Genomic DNA, 16,034 nt, shown 5'->3' with positions numbered 1-16,034 from the left:
ATATAGAAAACAGCAGGCATCTCCCACCAGTTGTGTCAGCTCAGCTGACAACCATCTAAACTTCCTACCAATTGGTCAGTGCACAACCTTGTGCATGTGATGCTGTTGCTGTCGACAAAGTTGGAGCTGTTGGTGGTAATACAGCTCCCAAAACACATACACTCCTTGTACATCACTATCTGGCTGTCACATGCCTTTAAAAAAAATCAATAAATAAAAAATCAATAAATAAATACCTCAACAGCATATCTCTTACAATTCATAGCATTTGCAATTTATTTTCTATTGCCTCTATTACGGCCAATTATTGTTGATTTTAGAGAATTTACTCTTCCCAGCCTGGAACAGAGGACTGACTTTCACTTTTCTTTCTATTTGGAAACAAGCTGGTTTGATATGATAAATTATAGATCTATGAAATGGAGGCAAATAACTATAAATGTAAATGACCATAGAAATATAATTCAAGCAAGTTGAGGGAAGTTGGGCTCTCTATTGTATTATCCATATTTCACGTTTAACACTATGTACCTTAATATTTTTATTTATTAATTTATTTATGCTTCTCTAATGGCATCATTTAGGGAGTAAAATCAGCCAAGTAAAGGTTACTGGCAAGCAAGAAGCCATTCCTAAAATAGGATGGCTAACTACAGGGTATGTTGTAGCTTACAGGCTACTTATTCTCGCTCCAGTCCAAACAGCTCTAATGGAGCGGCTAGCCTCTAGACGGCTAGTCAGTTAGCACAATGCTAACGGTCACTTAGCCACTGCTAGCAAATGTTTAACTTCTTTACATTTTCTTTGCATCAGTTGTTGCAGTTCATCCAAACATGTCAGTGCCGTGAAATAACAACTGTTACTTTTATATGTTACGTTTGTAACCAGCGTTGCCTCTACGTAGGATTCACACCGTAACCGAAGTTTTGGGACGTCGTTTATTTTCCCGTTGATAACAAATATAAATGACACGAGTAGACACATCTAATAGCCATTAAAAACATTAATTTACTAGACACATATATACCCCAGCTCTTACATAAACTAAACAATTAATATGATTAAATAAAGCTATCGGATTGGTTCTTCTTCTATGTTCTGCCAAACACATTTCTGATCATTACCGCCACCTTGTGGGTGGCTGTGTGGAACAGAACATACTCAATTCTTTGCCCTGTCCCTTCTGTAAGAGGACATGTCCTGGCGTTTCTGCATGATGATAATCGCTTATTAAACCCAGGATGCCTAAATCTCATTTGTGAAATGGTTTCTTCTTCCTTGCCGCTCACATGGATTTCCCATCATTGTGCATATTATATTATATATAACTCTCAATCTTTATTCTCTCTGTCCCGTTGCTTCTGCCATGTCTTTTTTTAATTTTTGGTTTTATTATAATTCAAATCTTAGATTTGCTGTGTGTGTTACAGCCACTGACAGTTCTGCTTTAGTTGTTGCACCTTTTACATGTTTATCGTCCTGACCTCCAGAACTGGAGGACATTTTCTGTCCCCCAATGAAGTTTCATATAATACACTCATAATATAATAATATATCATAATATAATACACAAAATGCACTTGTGATGTAGATTATAGTTGTCATGAGACAATAGAACTGTAGCTTTAGTAAAAGTGATTCATAAATATCATTTAAAATAACAAATAACTCTTGAGTACCCCCTAAAATGGCATTTTTTTTTCTTGTCCCTCCCTTCCCCTGATGACAAATTTAAACATCTGACATATGATATGACAGATTAAATAAATTTGAAATTAGATTTTTTGGGGTATGATTTTGTTGATATGTCTTCCTTGTAATAGTCAAAATATTTTGTTTTATCACTGACATCTTAAATAATTATACTCTGATTTTTTAAATTTATTTTTACTATTAACATGCATTAATGTTTATGTTAATGTTCTTTATGGGCAACGTGAATGACAAAAGAGAGTTCCGAAAGAATAGGATTGGTTTAATGTCCAAGAGTCAAAGTTACTAATTTCCTTTCCCAAATCTCCACCACATCCTTAACGTCTTGTTCCATAAAAGGTTCATACAAAAGTAGATATTTTGACTGGCAAAGGAAGAGTTTTGATTTTCAGGAAAAAAGTGGACAAAACTGGGGGATAAAAAGGTCTGCATGTACCAGAGAAAACAAAACAGAGCAACGATGCCATGCTGAGAGTCAGTCAAAACCTTTTCTCTATGTGATGATGTCAGCAGGATGACAACTGCATTAGATTAGATATTGATATGCATGATGCATCTGAGAAAATATTTAAAAAAAAACATTTTTAAAATCGTAGAAAAATGAGGATTGAAATGTTCAGATAGATTTCAAAAGTGGCTTAAATTTGTAAAGGCTTATTCAGCAATATACCAATATATTTTCCATTAAGTATCTGTAAAGCCAAACGGCACATGACAAATAAAATATAACCTGAAAAGTTTAGTGTTGATGATTGAGTTGGATGAATCTGATTATATAATGTTTTTATTTTTTTTAAAAAATATAACAGATAATTTTAAAAAACAAATGGTCAATTTTACAAAAATATTGGTGCCTAAATTATCTGGTATCACAATACAAAACTAGAATATTTATTTTTTGTTCTTATGTACATAAGAATTTTAAAAAAAACCTTGTCATTGTAAGTAGTCTCAGTCTAGATGTACTGTTATCTTCTGTTATCTTTGTCTTGTAGATTTGAAAAATAGTTAAAAAAGTTAGTTGAAACTGTCATGGAGTTTTTCCCCTCATTATGATGCACTGACTCCAAATGAGCACTGGAGTTCAGAAGTCCAAAATGTTTATCCCCTCAAAAAAGGGGAGATACAGCAGAGAAATATCATGATGATCCTTAAGGGAGCACCAAGGAAATACTGAAAACCAGTGCTTGTGTCTCTTTTATACTTTAAAACATGGCACGAGGTTCTCTTCCTCACACCTGCTGTAACCTTTTCAGAGATTAATTTGACATGATCACATCAAAAACCTTTTCTATTGGTGTCATGTTATTATATTTCTCCATGTATGTCCATATCTTCCCCAGTCTCAGTGTTATTGTTGTCTTGGAGATAAATCAGGTGTTCGACACACTGTCTTCACCAAGAGACTGCTGCACCAAAGGTGCTTGGCAACTTTGCAAAATACATGGAGTCAGCAGCATTATATTAAACTTTGAAAACCACATGGAGACATGTCTTCAATGAGTTAAGCAAAGAGTTATTAAAATTAATGCTCTTGTGACATCACACAGGTGTGTTCTACTAGATGTATATCTCCAGGACCCGGAGGTGTGCAGGTCGGATCACGGCCGACCCTTCCCACCCTGGTCACGGACTGTTTCCCCCCCTCCCCTCAGGCAGGAGACTACGGTCCATTCGGACCAAAACCTCCCGCTACACAAACAGCTTCTTCCCCTCTGCCATCAGGCTGCTGAACACCAAGTGACTTATCACTTAAGCACCATGTACAGCAGCCAGTCGGACTCACGAACAATACATCACATTACTCCTGCATTGACCTGCACTATTTCTTACCACTTACTATTTATGTATATACTGTATATATGTCTTATTTTTATTTTATTTATCTTATTCTAGTGTGGTCTTCTTTATGTTGAATGTCGCGTCTCACCAAGACAAATTCCTAGTTTGTGTAATACTGTGTATTACATGAACAATGGCAATAAATCTGCTTCTGATGTATGGCTGGTACACAGATCAGATAATTCAAGCTGAGGAGAAAAAAAAAAAACATTACAAAACCTGGTCGGCAACACTACAATATTTTTATTTTACAAAGCTCTGGTTTGTTCAACTCCAAGTTTATTTCTGTCCTTTATCCAATATGTACATAGTTTTGGGTTTAGTCTTTCAACTAAAATCTAGACATGTAAACTGGCAGAATCTAACTAATGCTAATAAATGTGACGGGAAAGTCATGTTCCAAGTGATTAAAATGTAATTTGAGGTGTTATGTAGGTCCCATTTATAAAACCCTTAACTAGGAAGAGTTTAATGTTTAAATATGTGATTAAATATTTGTGAGGTAAAAACGTCTTGCAGACACGTGGCAAGTGAGAAGCATGTGGCAGGAAGCCCTTGCGAAGAGTTGCTGTGGCTCTTAAAAGAGCCTTTGTTGATGTGTATGAGCAGCTAGTTTAAGCTCTCTCTCCGCGGATACGACGGGCCAGCTGGATATCTTTGGGCATGATGGTGACCCTCTTGGCGTGGATGGCGCACAGGTTGGTGTCCTCGAACAGACCCACCAGGTAGGCCTCGCTAGCCTCCTGCAGAGCCATGACAGCCGAGCTCTGGAAGCGCAGGTCGGTCTTGAAGTCCTGAGCGATCTCCCTCACCAGGCGCTGGAAGGGCAGCTTGCGGATGAGCAGCTCGGTGGATTTCTGGTACCGACGGATCTCCCTGAGAGCCACGGTACCAGGCCTGTAACGGTGAGGCTTCTTCACTCCGCCGGTGGCCGGGGCGCTCTTCCTGGCAGCCTTGGTGGCCAGCTGCTTCCTGGGAGCTTTTCCTCCGGTGGATTTACGGGCGGTCTGCTTGGTTCTCGCCATTACTAACTGTTGCTTGTTCTCGGAATGGAAGGTTACAATAACTGCCGGCGCCGCCGCTCTTAAAGCGTCGGAACAGCGGGCCCGACGATGACGCGGGTTTGACACCCGGACTCGTGATTGGCTGTACGATGCAAGTGGCTCTCAGCTCCGCCCAGAGTCCGACCCACTAGCCGAATCTCCGCTCCTTATTGGTTGGTGCTGACGCTTTAAAAGTGCGCCAAACGACGGAGAGAGCGGCTTTGTCTCTGATTGGTCAGGCCAGCTCAGAGGACCCGCTGGTGAGCAATAAATAAGGATCGTATCGACTTGAAACATCATTTCAGGCTTTAGTGTGTTCTGAAGAAGCTGAAGGAAAAATGAGCGGTCGCGGGAAAACCGGTGGCAAAGCCAGAGCTAAGGCCAAGACTCGCTCTTCTCGGGCCGGGCTCCAGTTCCCAGTGGGCCGTGTTCACAGGCTGCTCCGCAAGGGCAACTATGCTGAGCGCGTTGGCGCCGGCGCTCCTGTGTACCTGGCCGCTGTGCTGGAGTATCTGACGGCTGAGATCCTGGAGTTGGCTGGAAACGCTGCCCGCGACAACAAGAAGACTCGTATCATCCCCCGCCACCTGCAGCTGGCTGTGCGCAACGACGAGGAGCTGAACAAGCTGCTGGGAGGCGTGACGATCGCTCAGGGCGGCGTGTTGCCCAACATCCAGGCTGTCCTGCTGCCCAAGAAGACCGAGAAGGCCAAATAAGTGTCTTTCTGTCCGAGCATCAAACGGCTCTTTTCAGAGCCACCCACACTGTGATAAAGAGCGGCTTCCCTCCCAAAACATGGGAAACTGAGCGGTGGTTTGGTCTTAGGCTTTAATATGTGACCACTGGGATTCTTTAGTGACTTGCAATAAACACGAAGTCTTCTGAAAGTGTCTTGTGTTTAACTCATCTCCTAAGGAAACGACATGGATATGCTGCGTTGGCTGTCACGCCTGGTGCACGACGACGCGAAGCGCTGCGTTTGGCGCTTGCCGTGCAGCGTCTTGTCCCGCCCGTGCACGAGCGATCGCGCTCTACCCCCGCGATCATATGTGTAGCTGCGCGCGCCCGCACATGAGAGACTGGACTGTGAAAAGGGAATGTAAAGGTTTAATCTTTCGGGATTTCAGCGTTTCACTTATTTACAGACAAGACGGGTATGAGCAGCCAACAGCTGAGGAGCAGATCGCTGGTCGACCGGCGCGGAGAACTTCAGGTGTGAAGGAGAGGGCTGCGGATGGTGCGCGATTTCCGTCCGCGTCCAGTGTGAACCCGACGAACCTTCTCCCATCTTCGCTAATCGTCTCAAACAGTTTCAATCAGGTGACGTGAACGGACGACAGAACTGTACTTAAACACGACACGAGGACCGTGAAGACTCAACCCCCTGGCCGCCCGCTCACAGCCGTCTTCAGGTCGTCGCGCATGTGTTTGTTCTCCCTCCAGAACATGGCGACAAATGAAGGAAACCGAACTGCTGAGGGCTAGCTGTGGACGGAACCGGATAAAATGTAGAGAATAATGTGTTTAAATGTGCTGCAGCACTTGTGTGAGTAGAGAAATCTGCACAATTCTTGCCCAGGTCCCAGTTATGAGCCACTTTCTCTGCTCCCTGCAAGAGTAGCGCTCAGCATCTCTGATTATTTCTCTGCTTTATACAGACGCCACTCAACTATCAGAAGAGCAAAGGTTATTTCCTTTCTGTCTCTGCTTCTTATGCATCAACAATCGCAGAGACACAATGACTAGCCTGTGTGGCTCTAAAGAATGTGAATTTGAATTGAGGGCTGTTGCATAGCACCACAAAGCTACAGAATATTCAATCATATAAAATGCCAAAGTGCCACAATTCACCATTATTTTAAAAAAAAGTTGCAGTTTTGACTGCTACTGCAAAGAGGTGAATTTTACAGGCATCTTATACATGTAATATACTGTACGTGTAAATGATAATGAACCCTGCCCTCTGATTTCCATGTGTCACATTAGAAATTGTTACTGTTGAACATGGAGCAAGTGTAATGAGCAGTATCTCAAGGTTTGTTTTTTTAGCAAGAGTTTGTTCGGATAATTAAACAAAGTGAGACTAATAAATGAAGTTACTATCAGTGGCTGGAGGAACCAGACAGATCAAGTCAGAATACTTGCATTCAAATATATGTTTCATAAAATTAGACTTTACAGGGCCAGCAGCTGCTCAGTTTGGGTTTTTGTGCTTGTGTCCAGCACCATTGAGGGCAACTGTGACATAGCTAAAGTTTGAGCTGGTCCCGAGTCCATCTTCAACTGGCGAGACAAATTCAACATTGAACACAGGGCATCTCTTCTTGCTGTTCCAGCCTCTTTAGAAAAGTGTCACTCCCAATGTTGAAGTGAGGTAAGTTAGAGTTGCCACCAGCCAAGGTGAGGGCCTGCATGAACCTGTAGAAGCCAACTATCACACCAATAAAGAGCAAAAAGACTTCATTGATACCATAAGTGGCTGGTTGAAACCAACTCTGTGCCCTTGGACAAAGAAACGTCATCTTTATTCCCACCCAATAATTGGGACTTTTCTCCAGATGAGCTTCAGCCAGAAGTGATATGTAGATCAGACGAGTACAAGAAGCCCAAACACCTGAGATGTCTTGAGAACCATGCGGACTCGCAGCAGCAGCCACCGCGCAAGGGTAACCAGTTAGTATTGGAATGAATGTTCAAGGTCTGTGTCGGTTTAACGTCAACTGTGTTAATACAGTAATGTATATTTTACACTGTTCATATCCATCCTCAATTTGCTGGGTGGCTCAGGAATTCTGAAATTTTTAAAGACGTGAATGGCTCTTTAAAGAGCCTTTGGATTGTTGCTATAGCAGCCGTTTAACCTCTGAAGCCATACAGAGTGCGTCCCTGCCTCTTTAGAGCATAGGCCACGTCCATGGCGGTGACGGTCTTCCTCTTGGCGTGCTCGGTGTAGGTGACTGCGTCACGGATCACGTTCTCCAGAAACACCTTTAGCACACCGCGGGTCTCCTCGTAGATCAGCCCAGAGATTCGCTTCACACCACCGCGATGAGCCAGATGGCGGATGGCTGGTTTGGTGATGCCCTGGATGTTATCACGGAGAACCTTTCGTTGCCGCTTGGCACCTCCTTTGCGGAGACCTTTCCCTCTTCCAGACGTCTTGGCTTGCTGAGGGATGCTGCTGCTTCCTCTGGGTGGTCAATCCTGGATTGTTGTGCCCTCTGCTGACTGAAACAGAAACTACATGTTTCAGGAACATTTCCTGCTTCACCAGATGATTTTTATTACATTTGCTCAGCTCTTTATATGGTACCTTTTACGGTACCTTACATACGTGTGTGTGTTCAGAATGTTGTATATACATATTGTATATATACAATATTCAGCATAGTTATTCAGACACAAGGCAAGATATAATAATTGATGTTGAACATATATTATAGATGATTAATAGAGCAGGAGTAGAGGTCAAGTTCATCTGGGTTCGGGCCCATATAGGGTTTGAAGAGAATAAAATAAATTTTTTCCAAAAGACCAAAAACAAATGAAGTCTGAATGACTGAATGACATATTAAATCTGGCATCAAAAGAGATGAAAAATAAATGGTAAACACAGTGGGAAAGAGGAAGACAGTTTTATAGTATACAAAATAATGTGTTCAGAAGACATTCTCGTGACAGAGAAAGGTGCCAAATCTGGGGTGAGCTCTAAAGCAGGGGTGTCAAACTCAATTGCACCTGGGGCCAAAACTCAAAGCACACTTTAGGTTGTGGGCTGAACAGGATAAACATTTATTGAACACACTGAAAGTAAATGTTTTTGAATATGAATAGGAACAAAAACCGACAGGAATATTATTCTACAATAAAAAGAAAACTTTATATAACTTACAATACTTTGCTCTATATGAATATATATTCCCTGAGCACACTGAGGACCACTGTGAGCAACATCAAATGTGTATGCTTTGGCCACATACCAGTATCACACCTGTTCAAAACCAAATTACATGGGTTATTTAAATAATCTCTCCTCTCCTCTCCTCTCCAAGTACACTGCTCAAAAAATTAGAGGAACACTTTTTAATCAGAGTATAGCAACCCATCATTCAAACTTCTGGGATATTGATCTGGTCAAATAAGTAGCAGAGGGGGTTGTTAATCCGTTTGACTGATCCGTTTATAATGACTCCCCAAAAGGCAAAAAAATTGCACCCAAGAGAAATAAAAGTTTTACAGCTCCAGATCTTCCTGTTGTCCAACAAACCAACATCAGGCTAAACCCTGTGGAAATTTGGACATGCGACTTTTGGCAAGAGGGAATTAGCTCAAATGCTAGCTCACTTACTGTGCATGTGAGAGGTAGTGAGGTCGATGCCCACATTCTCCATTTAGGTACTTTAGGACAGTGTGTCCTGTATCACACTGACTGTACCAGACATACTATTTGCCGATGTTTCCTCTTAGTCTGTCTAGCACTGTTTGTAAGAACTTTTAGTTTGTTCTAGCTCTTCTCTAATGATTTGCAAAAAAGGCCCCCATACAATAACTTGCCCAACAGCTCCTCCTTTTCCATAATCACTCACTAAATGACAAAAAAAAAATGCACACAGGAGAAATAAATTTCTTTACAGCGACAGATCTTCATATTGTCCTCATTTCATCCATGAAATGACATTTGTCACAATCAAATAACACACTCCACTGGCCACACACAAGCAGTTATCAGCTCAGTTCTCAGCTTCTAACTCTAATTGGCGACTCTGTTTTGCGCCATGTGAAGCCGACTCCAGCGACCATAGTTAGGTGCATTCCGGGGGCCATAGCGGGCGACATAGAAGCAAATTTATGGCTGCTGGCGAGACGTAATCGTAAATTTGGTAAAGTTATTATTCACGTCGGAGCCAACGACACCCGGCTTCGTCAGTCGGAGGTCACTAAAATTAACTTGGAGTCGGTGTGTAACTACGCAAAAACGATGTCGGACTCCGTAGCATTCTCTGGTCCCCTCCCCAATCTGGCCAGCGATGAGATGTTTAGCCGCATGTCGTCGCTCCGTCGCTGGCTGTCACGGTGGTGCCCCGAAAACCAGGTGGCCTTTATAAACAATTGGAGCACTTTTTGGGGAAAACCTGGTCTGATTAGGAGAGATGGTGTCCATCCCACACGGGATGGTGCCTCTCTCATTTCTAGTAATTTGGCTAATTTTATTAGACCCAAAGTGACCTGACAATCCAGGGTCCAGACCAGGATGCAGAGTTGTAGTCTTACACACCTCTCTGCTGCTTCCTTAGAACCCTCATCTGCCAACAATAACATATTTAAAACTATAGAGGTAGTCTCTGTTCCACAGTTAAAAGTTCACCAAGCACAGAGCAGGGGAGCGGTCAATCACCAAATCTTATTAAAATTAATACTGAAGCACAAGTTGGAGAAACTAATATCACAATTAAGTGTGGACTGTTAAATATTAGATCTATTTTGTGTAAATCCCTGTTAGTGCACGACCTGATAGCGGATCATCACATTGATTTATTTTGTCTTACTGAGACCTGGCTTCAGGAGGAGGAGTATGTTAGCTTAAATAAATCTACTCCTCCTACCCATCTTAATTATCATATTCCACGTGTTACTGGTCGAGGAGGGGGAGTGGCAGCAATCTATCACTCCAAGTTATTAATTAATCCCAGACCAAAACATAGCTTCAGTTCATCTGAAAGCCTGACTCTTGGCATCACTCATCTGAACTGGAGGACAGAAAAGCCACTTCTGTTTGTAGTTGTATATCGGCCCCCTGCTGGGCCACATTCAGAGTTCCTGTCTGAGTTCTCTGATTTCTTATCTGACTTGGTGCTTAGAACAGACAAAGTCATTATCATTGGAGACTTTAATATCCATATGGACGTTATAAATGACAGCTTTAGAAATGGCTTCATTTCATTACTTGAGTCAGTTGGTTTCCTCCAGCAGATAAACCAACCAACTCATAGCTTCAACCACACCTTAGATCTAGTCCTGACTTATGGTGTTGAGGTAGAACATGTGTCAGTGTTCCCTCAGAACCCACTCCTGTAAGACCATTCTTTGATCACTTTTACATTTATGATTAAGGATTCTTCTATGCTCAGAACAAAGTCTTACTATAGCAGATGTCTTTCAGATAATGCTGTAGCTAAGTTTAAGGAAGTGATCCCAGTCATTATAATCTTAGCCCTGCTGAGGTTGACTCTATTCCTGAAGGTGCAGCAACCTCACTGAGAATCACGCTTGATTCTGTTGCCCCCCTGAAAAAGAAAATAGTAAATCAGAGGAGGTGTGCCCCCTGGTATAATTCACATATCAGGACCCTCAAGCAGAAAGTGCGAAGACTGGAAAGGAAGTGGCATTCTTGTAAAATAGACAGCTACCATGTAGCCTGGAAAGACTGTCTATTAGTTTACAAAAAGGCCCTTTGCAAGGCTAGAACAGCTTATTTTTCTTCTTTGATTGAGGAAAATAAGAGCAACCCCAGGTTTCGTTTCAGCACTGGCCAAATTAACTAAGAGTCACAGTGTTTTAGATCCACGTATCCCTTCTTCCCTGAGTGGTGAAGACTTCATGAGCTTCTTCACTGATAACGTTCTAGCTATCAGAGAGAAAGCTAACCAGGCCATCCCAACAACTGGACCATCACCAGATGTGCCGACTGTGGGAACATACAGGGTCTCCAACGAGCCCTTAAGCTCCTTCAGCCCTATATTTTTTTCTGAGGCGTCATCGCTAATTCAGAAATCCAAGACCACCACGTGTCTTTTAGATCCCATCCCAACACACCTGTTGAAGGATGTTTTACCATTGATAGGCAGTTCTATCCTGGACCAGATCAACGGTTCTTTAGTGTCAGGTTATGTACCCCGGTCCTACAAGGTGGCAGTGATTAAGCCGTTGCTTAAAAAACCATCACTGGATCCTGATGTCTTAGCAAATTATAGGCCATTATCCAACCTTCCTTTTGTCTCTAAAGTTCTAGAGAAGGTGGTGGTGACTCAGTTACTGGAGCACCTGCAGAGGAACAGCCTGTTTGAGATGTTTCAGTCAGGCTTTAGAGCTCACCACAGCACAGAAACAGCACTTCTTAAAGTCACTAATGATCTTCTCATAGCTTCCGATCATGGACTGGTCTCTATGCTGGTTCTGCTGGACCTCAGTGCTGCTTTTGATACAGTTGATCACAGCATCCTGTTACAGAGACTGGAACATGTGATTGGGATTAAAGGGACAGCACTAGACTGGTTTAGATCATATTTATCTGATAGATACCAGTTCGCTCATGTCCATGGTGTTCCCTCCTCATACAGTAGGGTTAGCCATGGAGTTCCTCAAGGTTCTGTACTCGGACCAATCCTCTTCACATTGTACATGCTTCCCTTAGGGAACATTATTCGGCAGCATGGGATAAATTTTCATTGTTATGCTGATGACACTCAGCTCTATTTATCCATGAAACCAGAGGAGACAGAGAAGTTAGTGAAGTTCCAGACCTGTCTTAAAGACATAAAGTCCTGAATGTCTTCAAATTTCCTCCTCCTTAACCCAGGAAAAACTGAGGTCATGGTGTTTGGTCCTGAACCTCTCAGGGATAGAGTAGATCACATGATCACTCTAGATGGTATCTCATTAACATCTAGTCTCTCTGTGAGGAATCTAGGAGTAACCTTTGATCAAAATCTCTCCTTCAACTCACACATTAAATTAGTCTCTAGAAGTGCCTTTTTTCACTTGAAGAACATCACAAAGATCAGGAAACTGCTGACGCGGCATGATGCTGAAAAGTTAGTCCATGCATTTGTTACTTCCAGGCTGGACTACTGTAACTCTTTATTATCAGGGTGTCCAAACAACTCTTTAAGGAGCCTCCAGTTGATCCAAAATGCTGCAGCCAGAGTTCTGACAGGTATTGACAAAAGAGATCACATTACTCCTGTACTGGCGTCGCTTCATTGGCTGCCTGTTAAATTTAGAATAATTTTTAAAACCCTTCTTTTGACCGACAAGGTCCTCAGAGGCCTAGCTCCATCCTACCTGGAGGAGCTAGTGATACCTTATCAGCCCAATAGACCGCTCCGCTCTCAGAATGCTGGTCTACTTGTGGTTCCCAGAGTTTCCAGGAGTAGAATGGGGGGCCGAGCATTTAGCTACCAGGCCCCCTTGCTATGGAACCAGCTCCCTGTCCAGGTACGGGAGGCTGACTCCATCGCTACTTTTAAGATCAGACTCAAAACCTACCTCTTTGAAAAAGCTTATTGTTACTAATTCAGTAGTTCCAGTTACTATCATAGACAGACAAATTATCATACTTAGGGGGTCGTCTAATCGTTAGGTCACATCTTAGTTATGCTGTTATAGGCCAAGGCTGCCGGGGTCCAGAAACATGATCACCTGACAGGCCTCTGTCACTCCACTGGGTCATGGTTTCCTCTCCTCTCCTCTCCTTTCCTCTCCTCATCAAGCAGACTAGTTATGCTGATTCTTGTGTAGTTTTTCTGCTTCTCCCCCCCCCCCCCTATTTATTTACAGGTATCGCCGCCCTCGGAGCTGCATAATGACCTCCGGCCCCGCTGAAGTGATTGTGCATCATATTTTTTGTGTGTGTTTCTGTGCTCTGTGCCTCTCCTCTCCCTCTCCTCTCCTCTCCCCCTCCTTCTCCTTCTCATCTCCCGCTCCTCTTCTTTCCTCTTCTCTTTCCCCTCCTCCTCCTTCTCCTCTCCTCTACCTCCCCTTCACTCTACTTCTCCTCTCCTCTACCCCTCTCCTCTCCTCTCCTACCTATCCTATCCTCTACCTGTCCTCCCCCTTCTCCTCTCTCTTTACCCAGCCGGCCATCAGCAGGAGGGTCCCCCTACATGAGCCTGGTCCTGCTCAAGGTTTCTTCCTGTTAAAGGGGAGTTTTTCCTTGCCACTGTTGCTTGTCTGGGGTCAGGCCCGGGGATTCTGGAAAGCGCCTTGAAACAATTTTGATTGTATAAGACGCTATATAAAGATTGATTGATTGATTGATTGATTGATTGAGATAATTTAAAAGAAGATGCCTCTCTATTTCAGGTGACCCCTAAATACCCACACAGTATCCCGACTGCCTTTAACAACAGCACTTGGTTAGACGGGGCTAACTGAGCATGAAATCAGATATTAATTCAGACTTGGCAAGAAGTACTCGCCTTTGAACTGGAGTTGAACATGCACCCAGAAGAAATAAATTTCTTTACAGCTACAAATCTTCATGTTGTCCTCATCTCATCCAAATGACATTGCTTTGAGGAATGATGAATCATTACATCATTAGCATGCTAAAGGTCCACAAGGGCTGTATTTTCAAGCTCTCTCCTCAGCGAGCTCAGAACTGAAGAAGTCTTCTGGATAGAAAGCGAAACATCTTCAAAAGAAGAAAAACAGTCCAGTTGACAAGGAAAACTTACCTTGGATAGCTATGACCTGGATGATTCAGAATCGACACAGATATCCAACAAACATTGCTTTGAGAAACGATGAAACGCGGTCAACACACCAACATCACGCTAAACCATGTGGGAAAAGGACGTGATTGAAGACATGTCCCTGACCAAAAATAAGCAGTTATCAGCTCAGCTCTGACATCACATTATGGTGGTGAGCATTTAGAGGGGAATTAGCTCAAGCGGTAGAGCGCTCGCTTTGCATGTGAGAGGTAGTGGGATCGATGCCCACATTCTCCATTTAGGTACTTTAGGACAGTGTGTCCTGTATCACACTGACGGTACCAGACATACTATTTGCCGATGTTTCCTCTTAGTCTGTCTAGCACTGTTTGTAAGAACTTTTAGTTTGTTCTAACTCTTCTCTAATGATTTGCAAAAAAGGCCCCCATACAATAACTTGCCCAACAGCTCCTGCTTTTCCATAATCACTCACTAAATGACAAAAAAAATGCACACAGGAGAAATAAATTTCTTTACAGCTACAAATCTTCATGTTGTCCTCATTACATCCAAATGACATTGCTTTGAGGAAAGATGAATCATTACATCATTAGCATGCTAATGGTCCACAAAAGATATATTTTCAAGCTCTGTCCACACCGAGTTCCCAACTGAAGAAGTCTTCTGAATAGAAGGCGAAACATCTTCAAGAGAAGAAAAACAGTCCAGTTGACAAGGAAAACTTACCTTGGATAACTATAACCTGGGTGATTCAGAATCTACACAGACATCCAACAAACATTGCTTTGAGAAACGATGAAACAAGGTCAACATACCAACACCAGGCGAAAGCCTCTGGAAATCAGGATGAGATTGAAGATACAGGATGTCCCAGGTCGAAAACAAGCATTTATCAGCTCAGCTGTGAGATCATACTATGGTGGCTACTGCTGAGAGGGGAATTAGCTCAAAAGGTAGAGCGCTCGCTTAGCATGTGAGAGGTAGTGGGATCGATGCCCACATTCTCCACGGAGGTTCATCGTACGTGTGTTTCCTGTTTTACTCTGAGGCTAATGGACATGTCAATATTGGTTTCCAAATAGAATATGTATCCTCTTTGTCATTCTACCACTGTTTGCCACAACTTTTACTTTGGTATACCATCCTTTAACAGAGCGGGTGGGCTCACACACTTCCTATCAACCACATACAATGCAGTCCTCCACTCCTTCCAAATACAAACCAAACGTTCACACCATTTCTGGAGACCTGGTGACTCATCACCATGTGAGCCAGCAGTCAAACGGGAGAAACCTCAACTGAAACTCGGTGAACCACCCGATCAACGACCCTGCCAACAACTCTCAGGTGACCACCCAGATAATTAGCATGCTAAAGGTCCACAAGGGTTGTATTTTCAAGCTCTCTCCTCAGCGAGCTCAGAACTGAAGAAGTCTTCTGGATAGAAAGCGAAACATCTTCAAAAGAAGAAAAACAGTCCAGTTGACAAGGAAAACTTACCTTGGATAGCTATGACCTGGATGATTCAGAATCGACACAGATATCCAACAAACATTGCTTTGAGAAACGATGAAACGCGGTCAACACACCAACATCACGCTAAACCATGTGGGAAAAGGACGTGATTGAAGACATGTCCCTGACCAAAAATAAGCAGTTATCAGCTCAGCTCTGACATCACATTATGGTGGTGAGCATTTAGAGGGGAATTAGCTCAAGTGGTAGAGTGCTCGCTTTGCATGTGAGAGGTAGTGGGATCGATGCCCACATTCTCCATTTAGGTACTTTAGGACAGTGTGTCCTGTATCACACTGACTGTACCAGACATACTATTTGCCGATGTTTCCTCTTAGTCTGTCTAGCACTGTTTGTAAGAACTTTTAGTTTGTTCTAACTCTTCTCTAATGATTTGCAAAAAAGGCCCCCATACAATAACTTGCCCAACAGCTCCTGCTTTTCCATAATCACTCACTAAATGACA

At 42.8% G+C, this 16,034-nt stretch overlaps 3 protein-coding genes and 2 non-coding genes across 5 annotated transcripts; 3 read left to right on the top strand and 2 right to left on the bottom strand.

The window, feature by feature from the left end:
- Window positions 1–4,125: 4,125 nt before the first annotated feature.
- On the bottom strand, window positions 4,126–4,638 carry LOC101063064 (histone H3). Its single transcript, XM_029843017.1, has one exon. The coding sequence runs from the start codon at window positions 4,578–4,580 to the stop codon at window positions 4,170–4,172; it is 411 nt and encodes a 136-aa protein (XP_029698877.1). The 5' UTR covers window positions 4,581–4,638; the 3' UTR covers window positions 4,126–4,169.
- Window positions 4,639–4,869: 231 nt separating this feature from the next.
- LOC101079598 (histone H2A) lies at window positions 4,870–5,481 on the top strand. The gene has a single exon (XM_003967840.3). The coding sequence runs from the start codon at window positions 4,937–4,939 to the stop codon at window positions 5,312–5,314; it is 378 nt and encodes a 125-aa protein (XP_003967889.1). The 5' UTR covers window positions 4,870–4,936; the 3' UTR covers window positions 5,315–5,481.
- Window positions 5,482–6,653: 1,172 nt separating this feature from the next.
- Window positions 6,654–7,796, bottom strand: LOC115251329 (histone H4-like; the record flags this gene model as incomplete). The annotated part of the gene is made up of 1 exon (XM_029843137.1): window positions 6,654–7,796. A coding segment is annotated over one exon (342 nt), but the record flags the coding sequence as incomplete, so codon positions are not given.
- A 6,460-nt stretch (window positions 7,797–14,256) lies between these two features.
- trnaa-ugc (transfer RNA alanine (anticodon UGC)) lies at window positions 14,257–14,329 on the top strand. Its single transcript has one exon. It is a non-coding gene; the product is annotated as a tRNA-Ala (tRNA).
- Window positions 14,330–15,756: 1,427 nt separating this feature from the next.
- On the top strand, window positions 15,757–15,829 carry trnaa-ugc (transfer RNA alanine (anticodon UGC)). The gene has a single exon. It is a non-coding gene; the product is annotated as a tRNA-Ala (tRNA).
- Window positions 15,830–16,034: the final 205 nt, after the last annotated feature.

This window comes from Takifugu rubripes, chromosome 10 (assembly GCF_901000725.2).
Source record: "Takifugu rubripes chromosome 10, fTakRub1.2, whole genome shotgun sequence".
NCBI lineage: Eukaryota > Metazoa > Chordata > Actinopteri > Tetraodontiformes > Tetraodontidae > Takifugu > Takifugu rubripes.
Note: the sequence above shows the minus strand (reverse complement) of the source record. Positions and strands in the feature narration are given on the sequence as shown.

What these genes read in the sequence shown, in the direction of transcription:
- LOC101063064 (XM_029843017.1), bottom strand. Translation starts at nt 4,580, where the DNA reads ATGGCGAGAACCAAGCAGACCGCCCGTAAATCCACCGGAGGAAAAGCT.
- LOC101079598 (XM_003967840.3), top strand. Translation starts at nt 4,937, where the DNA reads ATGAGCGGTCGCGGGAAAACCGGTGGCAAAGCCAGAGCTAAGGCCAAG.